Source organism: Aricia agestis, chromosome 19 (assembly GCF_905147365.1).
Source record: "Aricia agestis chromosome 19, ilAriAges1.1, whole genome shotgun sequence".
NCBI lineage: Eukaryota > Metazoa > Arthropoda > Insecta > Lepidoptera > Lycaenidae > Aricia > Aricia agestis.
Genome location: NC_056424.1, coordinates 5,867,719 through 5,885,339, shown reverse-complemented (window position 1 = coordinate 5,885,339; position 17,621 = coordinate 5,867,719). Strand labels below are relative to the sequence as shown.

The following is a 17,621-nucleotide window of genomic DNA, read 5'->3' as shown; positions in this document are numbered from 1 at the left end:
ATTTACGACTTGAAGAAAATCCAAGTTCGGTTCAATGTACCTATGTATAAAAAAATTATAGTTCTTTTTTTAAACTTTTCTCAAAACGCTCAAAACGATCCATAATCCGTTCCACTTGGGTTTGTATCACTGACGCTCACATGCTAGTGGAACGGGAAAAACTACTGTCTTGAGCGTTAGCGTTTCAACGTCATCTGGAACGCAGGGATAATATATTATTGCAACACCATAGACAATATATTTTATGCTTGGTCACCCACGCCAACGTCATGAAAACATCGTAGTACTATTTCCATGGGTGAAAAAGAAAAAAAGACAATTGTTTATTGTTTAATCGCCATCAAAATGGCGTCATCGAAGGAGACTTATTGTTTATGTGGTCAACCATATAATATTGGACAATTTATGATAGAATGTGACTGTTGTCGCGAGTGGTTTCATGGAAGGTAAAGTGAAAAAGAATAAAATTTCATTCGGGAGTTTTTGATATCAGTGAGAAAATATTAAATCAATTTGTCATAGGTACTCGGCTGTTCGGCCATCATGTTCAAGTGTTTTGGACAAAAATTGATTTAAAATTCGGAGTTACTGTAAAATATTGTGTAATATTCGTATTTGGGATTAAAGTTTTTGAGTCAATTTCATTAATGCTTTAAAATTATATGCAACATTACTTTGTTTACATTTCTTGTCTCCATGGAATATGCGCGTATTTTGCTTTGTGTGAATGAAAAATGCATTCGGTTACAACAATTATAACATAATTTCAGCTGCGTTGATGTGAAGGTGTATCATTCGGACGATATAGACAAATACCACTGTCCAAAATGTGCCCAAACATATGGACCTTCTGTTTGTAAGTATTTTTGTTTTGATTGATATGAATGTACTACTAAAACTTAGTGATTAATTTTATCATATCTGTGCATGGCATAAAATAGTGTTTTTTTTAAATAAAACTAATTGCCAAAACGTTTGGCTTTACAAAATATGTCAACAGTTTACCAATAACTTCACCAGTAACTATATTATTAAACAATATTACTTATTTACTTAATGTTTTGTAGTGAAAATTCCAACAAACAACCACCGAGCGGACAGATACGAGTTGGGGGCAGAGACTCGGCCCTCACAGGCTGGTACTCCTGCGTGGGTGCGGGCACTCGCTGCCCGTCCACTGCGGCCCACCGCTGCAGCATTACAGAGGATGAGACCTGAGCTATTTACAGAGGAATTTGTTAGAGATAATGGTATTTTTTTTAATATTAGGTAGTGGTGATTAATTCTATGGTTATAGTCATTAAAAATTCTTGCAAGTAATAGTGCAAAGTTCATAAACTATATTGACATTATCTGTCTAGTTTAAGTTTTAATCGTTACACTACATTCCCTTTCTTGATTTTTAAGCAACAATGACCTCAAACTGGACTGACATAGTAGGGGTCAGTTTATAATAGTGCAGAGTAGAAGCAAAGCGAAATCTCAAAAACTGAACACAGAAAATTCAACCTTAACTCCAAAGCGTAATGCATACATTACTTCTGCGAGGCCAATCAGCGTTGGTCGGGCGCATTCACGCGAATTCGCGTAATGCATTAACGCTTTGGAGTTAGGGTTGAATTTGTTATGTTCAGTTTTAATCTCTTGATCGTTGATTCCTGGAAATATATTGTTTTTGCGGTCGAATTAAACTGCTTGGGAGAAAAATTGAATTGGAACAAAGTATAATATTATAAATATCGTCTTTTTTAATTTACAGGTTTTACTCGACCGCTAACGTTCAGTACTATAGATGGATTAGATATGAAAATACCCAATGCTGCAACTTTTAATGCTAGATCTGTTTTGAGATACTGCGGAGCATCTTTGGAAGTGAGTTTAACAATATATTATATAAAATACTATTTTTATCTAATAATATTATAGATATATCATGACTTTGTTATACTTTTTATTATTATAAAAATTTAATAATAATATGAAAATATATTCTCAGGTTGAAGTGATCGATGTGCGGAAACAAAACACACTGAGGATGCCCCTTGGTGACTTTATAGAATATTTTGAGACACCACCAGAGCACAGAGACGAGAAAGTTTTAAATGTTTTGAGCTTGGAGTTTACTGAAACTGAGTGAGTATTTTTCATGAATAATCTTATTATTGTAATTAGAAACTTCTTTTATGAGAATAAACTTCTTTTTTCTTCTTTATATCTTAATTATTCTTATAAAAACTTCAAACAATAAACTTACATTTAAAACTGCTGCTAAAAGATGTTACAATAGAACAAACCTACATAGACTGCTAAAATATTTAATCCTATTTTATTCCTTTTAATTCAAGCACTAATAAGTTTTGAACAGTATAATCTTTATTTTTCAGTATGTGCAAGTTAGTTGATCCTCCCGCTACTCTTCGGCGGTTGGACTGGGCCGGCAGCGGTGACTCCTGGTCGGGTGAGGGCAGCGTGTGGGCCGGTGGGGAGCGAGCCCGGCCGGCGGTGCAGCGCTACTGCCTGCTCTCCGCTGGGGGATCCTACACAGACTTCCACTTGGACTTCGGTGGAACAGCTGTGTGGTACCATGTGCTGCATGGACGTAAGGTGCGTTAGTGTTAAAGTGTTTATTCAGTAACTACAGATGATAAAACGATGATTCTATTTTTTTAGTTTGAATAACATAAGATTGCTTTATTGTGTGTCAAATTATAGATGTGAAATGGAAGATTTTCGAGAGTCATTTAAATTGCTAAATTGAGAAGATAGCTAAAGAAAGAGAGAAGATAGATAGAGAACATAATAATATTATATAAAAGGGATGATGACAAGGTCAAAGTTTAGGAGATTTTTTTAAATAAAATAAAGATACAACGTAAAAAATAATTATTTAAAATTTCAGCTTCATAACTTTTTTTTTGTTATGAGCCTTCAAAGTTAGATAGATATGTCGTTTTTTTCGATTAAAAGCCTATACTATATTGTTAAAGGGTTTTTTCACTGAGTAGAATAATTGTAAATTAATTACTTAGCTTTTATTTATTTTATTTATTTTTAGATCTTCTACTTAATTCCTCCAACAAGCACAAACTTGGCACTTTATCAGCAATGGAGTGCAGCTAATAATCAAAGCGAAAAGTTTTTCGGAGATCTGGTAAGACGTGTTTTAAATCAATTTGTTTACTCTAAAATAAAAGACAAATAAATTCCAATAAAATGCGTCTTCTTTCTTCTACATGTAAGCTGGTAGTTTTTTCTTTTCTAATATGTCTTAAAAAATAAAATTATTTAAAAACCTATGGGAAATTGATACCTAATCTATTTTGTTTTTTTTCTAGGTTGAATGGTATGGTACAGCAGAAATGAAAGCTGGAGAAACACTGTTCATCCCTGGTGGATGGATTCATGCAGTGTACACACCCACAGATTCTCTGGTCTTCGGTGGAAACCTATTGCACTCTTATGCTATTGAAATGCAGTTACAGTAAGTATAGCAAAATGTTCAAAATATGTAAGCTAAATAAATATATGTATTACATCATGGACAGAAAAGAAGAACAATCAGAAGTAATGCAAAACCAGAGAATTTACTTCTGATTTCTTGTGCTTATCATTGTTCTGTATTCATAATTAATCGGCGCCCCTTTTTATCCGGCGCCCTGGGCGGTCGCCCCCCCCCCCTAACGCCGCTACTGATTACATTATTGTTTACAGGGTGTACGAGATAGAGCGTCGCGTGGAAACGCCTACGATGTTTCGGTACCCGCTGTTCGAGCCGATGCACTGGTTCGCCGGCGCGCACCTGCTCGCCGTGCTGCGACGACACAATGAGGAGACGCAGGTATTGCACGTATTGAACAAGAGAGTTTTTGAAAATAATGAGGGATGTTTGGCGCTATGTAGCCTTAGGCTCTATTGTGTCAAACAGTCAAAGTCATCAAATAGCTTCCACATGTCACAACTCACAATATAGCTGTCCTATGTCTGTCTAACATAGCGCAAAACATCCCTCATTGAAATACTGACAAAAAATAGATGGCAAAATTTTCTTACAGAAAGCTATCTAATATCTATCTAGTTTAAAATTAGACTTTATTTAGTTGACTAGATCTGACGTCAAAAGTCGGCTGTACAAATATTGTACTGTATTCCCGCGTTCCACTTGACGTTAAAAACGATCAAAATGCTCAAAATAGGAGGCATTTTGAGCGTTTTGATCACAGAAATGGATATAGTTAGAACTGCCATGTGTATGTACTTCGCGTGCCATCGCGTTCCCAAACGTTGTACAATGTAAAATTTTCGAAAGTCTGTTCTTTAGTCTGCGCTCCACCGTTATCAGAATCGGACGTCAATCGGAATTCTAAAAATGTCTAATTGTGCCATATTGGGCTGTGGAAATTCGACTAGAAACGTTGGTCTAAATAGTGGATACGTTTCTTTTCATCGGTAAGTAATTTTATTATTAAATCATGTGTCCTTTATTTTAAAATCAATTATTTAATGTTAATCGTGGGTGGTTGTAGTTTTACCATGAAATCTACGTAACTGCGTGTGTACCGCATGATTCATAATACATTGCCGCTTTAGTTAGAAAATTATAGAGCCCGTTCTGTTTGTCCGCTATTGAGCGCGCAATGGAAATAAAATAATCGATACTTTCACTCATCGCTTAGTTTCGAGGTACAGTCAATATTCTAATTTTTCCGTCAAATGAAGCAAATAGTGTTGTACATATTCTCGATTCTAATTAATCGATTTTCGAAACAGACATGAAACAGAGGAATGATAATGTTCGCTTTGGGATATTTTGTGACTCGGTAATTTAGTTTAGAATAATATGATATATTACTAGCTGTCCTGGCAAGCACGTATCTTTAGATTTATCATTCCTCTGTATATTAATCGTTTAAAAACTCGAATAATAATCGATTAAAAAATCGATATACCTATTAAAGGGGCGCGGCGATGCCTTCGAATCGATTTCGCGCGTACGGGTATTCCCATCACTAAAGGGCTCTTGTGACGTCACAGTAGGTATGAAAAAAGTGACACGCTCGTGTTCATACAAATTGGAGCGACATGGCGGTTCTAACTATATCCATTTCTGTGTTTTTGATCGTTTTTAAGGGGGCGACTAACCCTAAAGTGTGTTGATTTTATAATTCATTTTTTACTTGAAAATAAGCTTCGAATTGTTTCATTTTCTAAAATTTGATACTACATTATATTTCCGAGAATCCGATCTGAGCAAAAACACGATATCTTAAAATTTTCTCGATAGAAAAAATCACAAAGATGCATCTAATTTTCACGAATTTTTCATTTATTGCCATAACCGCACCATTGAACTAAGTTAATATTTTAACACATTGTATAAAATTCTATCATTGAGAGATCGACCTAGCGGATTTTTAAAATGTTGTATATTTATCGAGTTATTGAGAAAAAACTAATTTGGCGATGAATCTGCGTCGTTCTTTTTCACCTGGCATATGAAAGACGGGCGTGAGTGTGAAAAGAGAAGGACGATGTTTGATTTTTGGGGTTAGTCGCCCTCTTAACGTCAAGTGGAACGCTGAGTATGCTGTATGAGACACAACTCACAGTTCATTGAAAAAGCATTGTGACTTATCTTGCATCTCTCTCTATTATTTGATAGAGCAAGATGCAACATAATTGAAATTTATTAGATCGCGAATCGGTCGTTGGTATGCTGTTGGTGTATTGTCCATAAGTCAATAATAAACTGCAAAATTAACCCCAAAATTGTTGTTTTTTTTTTAATGAAATAAGGGGGCAAACGAGCAAACGGGTCACCTGATGGAAAGCAACTTCCGTCGCCCATGGACACTCGCAGCATCAGAAGAGTTGCAAGTGCGTTGCCGGCCTTTTAAGAGGGAATAGGGTAATAGGGGAGGGTAGGGAAGGGAAGGGAAGGGAATAGTTGAGGGTAGGGAAGTGAATAGGGTAGGGGTAAGGGGATTGGGCCTCCGGTAAACTCACGCCGGTTTTCTGTGAGAACGTGGTATTTATCCGGTCGAGCCGGCCCATTCGTGCCGAAGCATGGCTCTCCCACGTATAAAATGATCTCCTATGTATGAGTAATCTCGCAATGTTTTGCCAGGACGAAGATTTCATAATCAGTGAGAGTAATGTCACGCCCACACAAACGGAGCTGCCGCCGCTTCTGCTGCGCGGCATCAAAATACTTGCCAACGCATTGAAGGAATGGCATGTACTTAAAAGTGTAAGTATTTTCATCACACCAGAATTAGTACAGGATTTAGGGAGAAAATAGCACATTTCTTAACTAATAACTATACTTGTCACTTTGTAATCTGTCACAAATTTTCCATTCTGGCAATGCTAAGCGTCCAGAAGTCATTTTATCTAACTTCACAAGGATATTATACTTTTAATATCTTGAGATATTTTAACCTTAAACTCTTTTTCAGACTGATACATCTAAACGCGATAATGTGCCAAAGTGTATAAACTCTGGTCAGCTGGTGCGGGAATTATACAAAGAACTGAGAAGACTGGAGAAAAGAAGCGCTAGTAGTAAGGATAAGGTAACTGAAAGAAATGCCAATTCATCCGTACTATAAACATGATAATTATGTCTGTTTTGTTAGCTTGCTTCAAAAACTAAACCGATTTAAATAAAATAATTCCGAGCGACAAACGAATTTGCAGCCAACATCTACTTTTGTCTATCTTTAAATCATTAGATGACATTGATTTGTAATTTTAAAATTGTTGAATTACATAGATGCTACGAATAATAAAAACTAAGGAAAAGTAACTCTGTCAAAAAACACGCTCCACAATACTTGTCAAAAAAGTGTACCTTAGGTACACATTTCAATACATTTGCAATATTTAGGTTGAGCGGTACTAGGCTGACGTTACATGACAGGATCAAAAGGAACCAAATTTAAAACGGTAATAGGGAGTTACGATTCCTTAGTTTTTATTATTCGTAGCATAGATGTTAATATTTCGTTCTTTTAGGACTTTAAAATAAAGAATAATTCACCAAATAAAGCAGCGGCCAAGAAGCAGGCTACGCCAAAGAAATCACTAAAGCTTACACTCCCTAAACCAATTATGCATATGACACCGAACGGAGAATATGCAGAAGAAAAAGTTTATATGGACAAGTTGTATATAGATAACAAAGAAGTACTATATCCAGAAAGATATGTGCAGGAGAAATATGTGACAGACATCAAATATGTTGCCGCAGACAAATACAATACACCAGAAGTTAAGTATGTTGAAAAGGTGATTGCAGACCAGAAGTATATTTATCAGACGTACGAAGAGTCGTATGATGGTAATGGATATGATAGAGACAAGAAGACTGTTTTGAAGATGAAGATGAAGTAAGTTTCTATCTACATTAATAAGTAAGAAATGTTATTAACAATAATATAATATTTTTCGGACGGCGTAACTCCAATTTTGTAGTAAAGTAAATACTTTGTTACATTATATTTTCCCATTGTTGGTACTTATCTTTGTTAGTCGCGCATGAAATTAATGCTATCGTGTTCTTGTTGCGTTTCTATAAAAACGAGATAGAAATATATTTTTGTAAGTAGTATAAAAGCCTAATAGCGATGGGTCTATGAATTAGTTCCAAACATGACATTCAGCTTGTCCCTATCTCTTTCCCACACATAATTATTGTTTTGTTTCAGTCACTCACCATCATCTTCCCAAGAGCCTCCCCCATACAGTCTACCCGAGCACTCTATCTTGAAGTCACACCTCATACGCGCAGACAGACAGAAGAACGTACAGCAGTGGACGATCTCAAAGAAGGACATCGGCGACTACCACGAAGAACAGCAAATACTATTCACGAATGACCACAACCTGCAAGGCAACTTACGGATAGACCCACAAGAAATGAGCTATGGACCAGGTATATTGAACATCCCTTTGCTGTTAATATTTGCACTACTTGAATATGTTATGTTGATATTATCTTTCATGAATATCTTATGATGCTGTTTTTGCCTGTCTTATGACGTTTTTATAGTTAGAAATATCTTTAGGGTCAATTTATACTAGCGCAGAGTCGAAGCGCATCGAAGCGTCTTATCAAAAACTTTATATAACTAATTCAACCTTAACTCCAAGTTAAGTCGAGTGTAACGCACACATTACTTCTGCGATTCTGCGCGAGACCAATCAGCGTTGGTCGCGCGCAGACGCGTGCAGTCGTGAAAATGCGCGCATCTTTTTAAAATCTCAAATGTAATGTGTGCATTACGCTCTGGAGTTAAGGTTGAATTTGTAATGTTCAATTTTGGTAAGTCGCTTCGATGCGCTTCGACTTTGCGCTAGTATAAATTTACCGTTAGTTAGGTACCTTGTTTATGGCAATGTGATGATACTCTTGCATTAACTTTAAAATGTCATCAAAAATGGACTACAACTATTTTTATCAGTAAAGGGGACAGTAAATTATAATAAGTTTAATCTAAATTCTTGTTGCAAACAGGCATGTATTCGGCGGAGGACATACAGCAAGACTATCAATACTCAGAGGCGGCGAAACCCGGTTCATATCAGCAGCAGTACGCGTACCAGCCCGCTGCGGAGTTGGCGTACGCGGATACGTACCAGCGGTACACGGACGTTGTGCCCACACATCAAGTGAGTGTGCTGTAAATAAGTATGTTTTGTAAGCTGTTACTATGAACTATCATCATCATCAGCCTATTGCCATCCACTGCTGAACGTAGGCCTCCCCCAATGAGCGCCAACCATCGCGATCTTGGGCAGCCCTCATCCATCCGCTGCCAGCCACTTTCTTCAAATCGTCGGTCCACCGTGCTGCGGGACGTCCCACACTACGTTTGCCTAAGCGTGGTCTCCACTCTAACACTTGTCTGTTCCATCTACCGTCTTCCCGTCTGCAGACATGACCAGCCCACTTCCACTTCAGCGTGCTAATTCTATGAGCGATGTCGGTGACTTTAGTTCTCTGGCGAATGACTATATTAGGAATTTTGTCTACCAGAGATACTCTCAACATAGCTCTTTCCATAGCACTACTATGAACTATGTCTCCGATCAAATTAGAAAAGACCACGTGGTTTACTATGTGTCTCTGCGTTATCCTCAAATGGCGATGCAGTAGCAAAGTATGACTCAAATTTCATGAAAAACTATTTCATATAGGACTCTGTCTATACTGTTTATTCGGCCTTTTTTATTTTATTAGACAGCCAGATTAGACACCAGCAACAGGTGTCTCTTTCGTTTTCATACATGAACAATGTTTTCAGAAAGCTGATCATTCAATTTGCCTAATTATGCTGATTTTTTGACAGACGGTGACGTACAGCAACACGACAGTCGCGCAGGGGGCGGGGCCCGTGGCGTACGCTACATCCCAGCTGCCCTCTTACGACGCGGCGTTATCACACCATTATCAAGACACATATGTAAGTGGACCTCTTTATAAGCACGTTGATACTTATGTTACTTGTTTGCAAACTTGAGCAAAAGCTATTGCTTAAAATAGGCCTGTACTCACAAAAAAACCGGTCTGTTGCGTTCTTATTAAATGATCAACTACAATTACTGATGACTATAAACTTAGCGTCATATTTTGGTCATTGCGTCAATTCGCTATTTTGAAGCAAACACACTATTTGCTGTACCACATCACAAAACTCCGAATTTTCAATCTTTAAATTAAAAAAAAATACTGCTTTTTTAACGGGTAAATTTGTTGACTTTCTACATACTTAACTGTAAAAAATGTTTTTCTAAATACCGATATTGCTCTTGTGGTGGGACACCCACGCGCTATCGAAGTTTCGGAGAACGACAAGATATATGCAACGTCTGAAATGACGTCAGTGGGCTTCGGCCTGACCGAGCATGCTATCTCGCTTGGTCGGAAGATCTTCCTTTTCGGCCGCCACGCACATCGCTAAACTGTGTTAATAACACGAAAAAGATGACATCATTGTCCCGTTATGCTCATTGTCGCGTTCCGCAAGCGCGAACTGAGCCGTTCGCTCGGCTCAAGCGATCGGCTCAGTTCGTAGTTGTCTTGTCAAACTACCGTCTGTAAACCATAAAGTTAATATACCTAGCGGAATATAGCAACAATCTCGAGCTGCCAAACGAAACCGAAACTGGTATACATCTGTGTGTAAAAATATGTGTACATATACACTTACACAAGCATGATTGAACATGAATTCTATGAGATTAAATTGTTAACGTGCCGATAAGTGCCGACTGGACGTCAAAAAACGAGTGCTGCTGTCATGTATCACACATATCTTTTTACCACGCAGTGTTACTGATAGTGACATCTCGCTTGCTCAGGCCTTTGTTTCTCTATTCCGCTAGGTATATTAACTTTATGCCGTAAACCGACTTTACAGACAACCAATTTTTAATTTAGCAGGCAAGCCCGTCGCAGCCACCAGTAGCGAGCAGCCCGGCAGCGGGCGTGCGGCGGTCGGAGCGCGCGGCGCGGCGGCGCGTGTCCAGCTCGTACGAGTACGAGGACAGCGAGCTGTACGTAGACGAGCCACCGCCACGCCGCCGCCCGCCCCGTCCCCCGCGCCCGCGACACCAGCGTCCGCGAGCTCGGCCTACACGTATGTATCTACAGGGTAACAAAAGGTTCCTTGTAGAGAGTTTATTGTGAAAGTAGCAGAGCCGAAAGACTATTTTTTTTCACTTTTGTATGGGGAAAGTCGTGACGCTGGGGCGCAACTCCGCAGGGCCGAATTTTGTCGCGCGGGAATTAACATTCTTCGCAACGAACATTATCATCTGTTCTTTCCCATCTTTCAAAGTACTCCATAGTCCATACCAAATTTTATAAATAATCGGTGTAGCCGTTTAAGTGTGAAGAGATAACAGACAGACACACACACTTTCACATAAGTAAGGATAATATCAGTACAAATAGCGAAACATTTATAACTAGCTTAAACAGTATTTTTTATTTATCTATACTAATATTATAAATGCGAAAGTATCTCTGTCTGTCTGTCTGTCTGTCTGTCTGTCTCGCTTTCACGCCAAAACTACTGAACCGATTGCAATGAAATGTTGTACACAGTTATTCTAGAGTCTGAGAAAGGACATAGGCTACATTTTGATGTGGGAAAATATCTTATTTCCATGAAAATATCGATGAAAATTAATTCGCATTGCGCGTGGCCAGCGCTCATACCGGGGGTCCTGGGTTCGAGTCCCGCAGGCGGAACAAAAAGTTTTCAATGTTCCTGGGTCTTTGATGTGTATTAAAATAATATTTCAAAAATCTTAAATATATTTTATGTATAATATTATAAAAAATCCAGAAATATATCGATGCAATGAACATTTTAGTTCTAATACGATTCAACAGATGGCGTTTTATTTTTTACTTCATTGTAACATAGAACTAATCATACTTATTAGTTATTATGTTTTTGTTTATAGTTTTTAATACGTTAGAATATTATGTTTAATAATATTATCACTTGGTATAATAATAATCAATCTATCTTATCTTATAGAACTCCTACTGCATTTCTAAGGAGTTCGAGTGTACCGTGTTGGCCTATATTCCATCCAGAAAATATATCAATGCAATCAACATTTTAATTCTAATATATGAAAACAGATGGCGTTTTATTTTTTACTTCATTATATAATAAATTTGTTCAAAAAATTCATAATAGATGGCGCCGTGCGTCTTCAACATCGCGCTGACGCTTGCTCAAAAGTCTTTCTATAAGAGGTGGTATCATCTTACATTTAAGCCTCGATTTTTTCCGATTGTTATATCTATTCTACGGTATTAAATAACTCAGTACTTTATCTGTGCAGGCAGTGACGTAACCTTAAGACCAAATTTCACCAACGACTGTTAAAGTTAATGCTCGAATTAGTATCACGTTAGCTGTTTCGTTTTTCATATGAATGAAAGAGAAGACAGGACATTTTAACAAGCTGTTAACACTAACAGACGTTGGTGAAATTGGGGCTAAACCTATCAATGATAAATAGTTTATGGGTAAAGTTGTGTAATTGGGGGGCTAAATAAGCTTTAAAATTTGGCATAAAATATAAAGTTTAATATAAAAAAATGAAGTACTTATTGTGTGCACACTGCACAGCTGTATTGATTTAAGGGGTACCAGGGTTTTTTTATAAAAGCTTTTGACACCAATTTTGTTGACATCGCGCGCTATAAACTGAAGTCCACGCGGACGAAGTCGCGGGCAACAGCTAGTTTTATTATAAGACTATTTGAATTCTAAATCTGTGATATCCTCATAAGGCGAAAAAAATATGTTCATACTGAGTATTAAATGTAGTTTTTTTTCTCATACAGCAGCCAACGCGAGTGCGTACCGCGCGCCAGCCCGGCCCGCGCCCGCCAACGGCATCGAGTCGCTCATACAGGCCTCCGTGCTGGCCGAGGAAGAGCCGCCGGTTGACGAACCGTAAGTTATACTTTATATTTAAGGAACCCTAACAGTAAGGGCCAACTCACACGTACCACAACCACACGACAACCACAACCACACCACGTGGTCGGGCGTATATTTCGTATTGTAAATGAACTGGACTATTTACACATACCACATTTTGCAGTCGTTGTCGACCCCTTGTGTGATACTCTTCCCCCCTCCGTTTCATTGACTTTCGTACGTAACCACATCGCATCGCTACTAAGGAACTGTACACAAAAAAAGTCACCTACGTCACGATTTTTACGTTCGTTATGTAATTTATATAAATAAACTAGCTGTCCCGGCAAACGTTATTTTGCCATATAAAGTATTTCGCTCATACGTATTATTTTATTAAAGTGACCAAATAAGTATGGCACCATGGCAACATCCATCGCTATCCCGTCGCACAAACAATAGTCGCCGTCAGTCTCGAGTTGTAATAATTTACTATTATTTATTCAACAAAATGCACTTATCAATAAAGTACCCAGTAGCCGATTCTCAGATCTACTGAATATGCATATAAAGGTAAAAATCAGTAATGCCGTTTCAGAGGAGTACGGTTACAACTAACCATACTCCTCTGAAACGGCATTACTGATTTTTACCACACACACAACTACAACTAACATTGTGACACGAAAATTTTATATATAAGATAAAAACCTTCCCAGTGAGGACGCAGCGGTTGCGGGCATGCTGAGTATAAGCGAACGTTACGAGGCGCCGCCTCAGACGTTCGGCCTCGCTTCCACAACGCCAACGAAAACCACCACAGCGAGGCAAGACAGGTAAATACAAACCATTAATTGATTTACAAGCAGGTGGCGGACCTACGTTATTTGGACGGGTTATGTCTGGTCAATGTTAATCGTGATCTGTATTAATATAACCCGACAGAAATAAGTAGATTCGCTATCTGCCTCTGAATAAAATTTGTCAATAATAATTATGAGGCTACCAAAAACCTTATATCATCATAATATTATGGTATCTCAATAATATAAAATATACAATAATATGGTATACAATAATATGGTATCTCCATAAGATACAATAAGGTAAAAACATAGACACGACAGTTTTAAGCACTTACGGATTTTGTCGCGGAGCACCTTTCTTGTTCTAATCTTGTTCCTAACATTTTGGCAAAATTCCAGCGGCCGTGGTCACGTACTACCACAGATATAGATCAAGATAGATACCGCAGGTGTATGTACTTTGCGTGCCACTGGCCACTGCCATATCGCGTTCCTAAACGACGAGCAATGATCGTCTTTTGAAAGTCTGTTCTTTAGTCTGCTATCGGAATCGGACGTCAATCGGAATTTTAAAAATGCCTAAATCTCTAATTGTGTCGTATTGAGCTGTAGGAATTCAAATAGAAACGTTGGCCTAGATCAGGGGTCACCTATTAATTTCGCTCGGGGTCCACAGGAAAAACGAGACACAATAGCTTATCTATTGTTATCGCGGCCGGATGTGGACGCTTGGGGCTTCATGAATTAAGAAATGAAATGACCTTCGCGGTCCACCCATTAAAAAAAAATTAAACGAAGGTGTGGCGGTAACCACAATTCCCCTAACATTCCTGCATCGCGCTATGGAAGTTTTCTGAGCGCGTCGGTATATATACGACAGCTGAAATGTATCACGTGGGCTTCGGCCTGGCCGAGCATAACACCTCGCTCGGTCGGAAGATCTTCCTTTGTGGCCACCACGCATATCCCACATTGGTGACCCTCGACAGAACACGCCTCCCTTTATCATCATCACTCCCCGCCCCTCCGCACCGCTCCAGCCAGCATCGCCTCATTGGGTACCTCGTCCACTAGCCGCAATGTACCGCGGCCTGGGCGACTCCGCATCGGCATCATCGGGCTTTCTCACTACACCGACCGGTCAGCAAGCAGAGCACATCTCTCCTGGTCAGCACGTAGCATCAGCCCCGCACGGCAGCTATCCGACTCACTGGATCCCGTGCAGCAGCTAACAGTTCCGACTCACTGGGACTCACTGCAACAGTTCCGACTCACTGGAACTCACTGGCACTGGCGACTCAAGCGACAAGACTTCAAGATTCGACCTCCGGTCTTCGGGGGGGAGTGATGTGGCGGTAACCACAATTCCCCTAACATTCCTGCATCGCGCTATCGAAGTTTTCTGAGCGCGTCGGTATATATACGACAGCTGAAATGTATCACGTGGGCTTCGGCCTGGCCGAGCATAACACCTCGCTCGGTCGGAAGATCTTCCTTTGTGGCCACCACGCATATCCCACAAAGGTTATTACGAAATTTACAAAGGTATTTATTTACTGTATTATCAATGAGATAAGTGCCATTTTTTGTAGCTAATTCTGATGTTCGGAGTGATATTAAATCCTGGAGATGTTCATCAGTAAGTCGAGACCGAAATTTATTTTTAACCAGAGGTCACCAAATGGCGGACCGGGGTCCTCCATTTGCTGACCTCTGGCCTAGATAATGGACACGTTTCTTATCATCGGTACGTCACAGTAGGAAGGAAAAAAGTGGCACGCTCGTTTTCATACAAATGCAGGGACATGCGGTATCTATCTTGATCTATGTCTGTGCGTACTACCTTTATAATTTTCCTAAAACTATGTATCTCACTATGGATTGTCATCAACAGCACCCCAAGCAGCAGTAAGCGGGCGCGTAAGGCGGTCAGCAGCGCGGACGAGGACTACGCCGATGAGGAAGACGTGATCAAGGAGGTGCATCGAGACGAGGAGTATGGTGAGCTTCTTTACTTGTCTCTCTCACTTGTGCACGAATTTTAAGCTAAAACGGAGATAGCAATACTGTCGTGCCTGTAAGACTTCTACAATCTACACTTAGTTACTATTGTGTTGGATTGTGTGATATGGCCTTGTCAAATCACACAATCTGATGGGTGTTTTCGAAGTATTCTTCGAAAACACCCTTGATATGTGGTTGTAAGTACACATACACCTCGTAAACACATATAGTTTTTATTAATACTTAAGGGTAAGTTAACATTTTGTAAAATGAAGTATTGTTATGAATTGCAACCACTGATGCATCGATATCTGCATTAATTTGCTCTACTTTCTCCACTGCCGAGTTGCATTTTATATTATAAGATGAACTTATGTAGTGACGTCTCCTAATCCTTATTCACTATTTTGTATGATTGTTACAGTGTATCCGTCGTTGGAGATGAGTTCTGACGATGAAGACGAGTGGCCGCCTTCGAAGCGGCGGCGAGCGTCGCGCAATAGGACAGATAGTCGAAACAAGAGTGAAAAGTGAGTATACTGCAGTCTTACCCCCGAAGCTGATACGATTTTGATTTACGAGTCTGATTAGTTCCAAATTGAGCCACAGCTCGATCGTGCGCTAGTATAGCTGTCAGGAGTGGGAAAAGCCGTTGAGTTCGAATTAATTCCAAATTGAGCCGATCGAGAGATCGAGTTGATTCGATTCTTGATTCGATTCTGAATCTGTCTGGAGTAAGGTAGCTGATTGTGCTTTTTACATGTTAAACATTCTACGCCTTCGCGCCAAGAAAGTTTATCACTTTATGTATTTTATACTTGACCGTTGTTTTGATTAGACATTTGACACGGTGCAATTATTAGAAACTGTAATTTTGGCAACGGACTCTATGAATGTGATACAGCGACTAGATGCGACATAAGCATTGTCTTTAACGTGCGAGATCAGTTAGCCGCGTTGAATACTTTATTTTCGTTAATAGTTCCCCGAAACGGTGGTAGGCACAGTAGCAACAACGTTCTTAAATTATAATATATATTCAGGAATAAAACATTTTTTTAAATAATTATTATTTATATTAACAGGGACGAGTCATGGTCGCCGCGCGCGCGAGTAGGGCGCGTGGTGCCGCGAGCGCGCGGGCCCGCACGGGCGGCGGTGCGGCGGGAGTGCGTGCGCGCCGCTCTGCACGCCGCCGCCTCCCATCGGCACGACGCACCGCATACCCCGCCCACGCACCCGCAGGTTTGTAATGCTATGCGAATAGTAATAAAACACGTTATCCCATTAGAATACTGTGTATTACTGTAAAATTTGATTTTCTAACTAAATCGTACTTCAATCGATATTTTACAGCAGATTATGGAAATTATAACTTTTTTTAGGCAGTATACCTATAGTATAGTAACATAAAGTAGTTGACTAGTTATTTTAATAAGAAAGTAAATAGTCGATCACATCTTCAAAATGTTAATTTATATTTTCTGTTTCAGAGCGCCAAACGCGCGGTATTGGCAACGAAAAGCAGGAGGCCGCCACCGCCTGTACAAACCGCGTCCAGTAATAAGAGTAAGTAAAGTATAGTTTGGACAGGAGTTAAATAATACTACTCAACTGTCGGATTGGAAGTGCCTCGGTATATTATATACGACAGCTGAAATCAATCACGTGGGCTTCGGCCTGGTCGAGTATACCACCTCGCTCGGTCGGAAGATCTTCCTTTTCGGTCGCCACGCATATTCCAACAGTGGTGACCCCGACGAGATAATATACTAACGCACTTAGAAAACTTCGATTGCGCGATGCAGGAATGCAGCATTTATTGGCAGACTTACTTTTGGTTGAAATGACTTGATATTGATTGGAATATTTACGATTTCAGATTCAAGACTGAAAAAGGGTATGAAGACGGCGAAGCAGCGTCTGGGTAAAATTCTTAAAATACATAAAATGATATATTGAAGAGAGTGCGGTAAATATATTTTATAAATGTTGATGAAGAATGGACCAATGTATGTCGTCGATTTGTTTGCCCGAGGTGTACATTTAATTTCAAGCTTAAATTTATTGTAAGTGTATCACATGAGTTATAGAGGCGTAACTTCCGACGCCATTATGGGCGTGGCTTTAAAACGCCCCCAGCATAGAAAAATTTCAACATTCTTGTTTTTGTTTTGGAGTTATTCTGTTATAATTGAATTCATTCAATTTCATGAATTAAATCTTGCATACATTGTATGTGCTTGTATGAATTTAACGTTTTGGAATATTACTTATTCTATTCAACTTAAATAACACTTTGACTTATTCTATGCATTTGACGTTTCATAGTAAATAAAACCATCCCTGTGTAAGAAAA

At 39.2% G+C, this 17,621-nt stretch overlaps 1 protein-coding gene across 2 annotated transcripts; it reads left to right on the top strand.

Moving 5' to 3' along the window:
- The first annotated feature begins 340 nt into the window (after nt 1–340).
- LOC121736685 (histone lysine demethylase PHF8-like) lies at nt 341–17,385 on the top strand. 2 transcript variants are annotated; one of them, XM_042128046.1, is made up of 23 exons: nt 341–446; nt 771–856; nt 1,068–1,250; nt 1,760–1,872; nt 1,997–2,133; nt 2,385–2,604; nt 3,056–3,151; nt 3,336–3,481; nt 3,712–3,838; nt 6,125–6,247; nt 6,456–6,572; nt 7,015–7,388; nt 7,707–7,933; nt 8,516–8,670; nt 9,351–9,464; nt 10,445–10,640; nt 12,374–12,485; nt 13,172–13,288; nt 15,153–15,259; nt 15,687–15,792; nt 16,348–16,507; nt 16,756–16,831; nt 17,145–17,385. In XM_042128046.1, the coding sequence occupies exons 1-23, from the start codon at nt 346–348 to the stop codon at nt 17,222–17,224; spliced, it is 3,273 nt and encodes a 1,090-aa protein (XP_041983980.1). In that variant the 5' UTR covers nt 341–345; the 3' UTR covers nt 17,225–17,385. The 2 variants fall into 2 exon arrangements, with proteins under 2 accessions (XP_041983980.1, XP_041983979.1); XM_042128045.1 differs by having other exon boundaries at nt 10,442–10,640.
- The last annotated feature ends 236 nt before the right edge of the window (nt 17,386–17,621 follow it).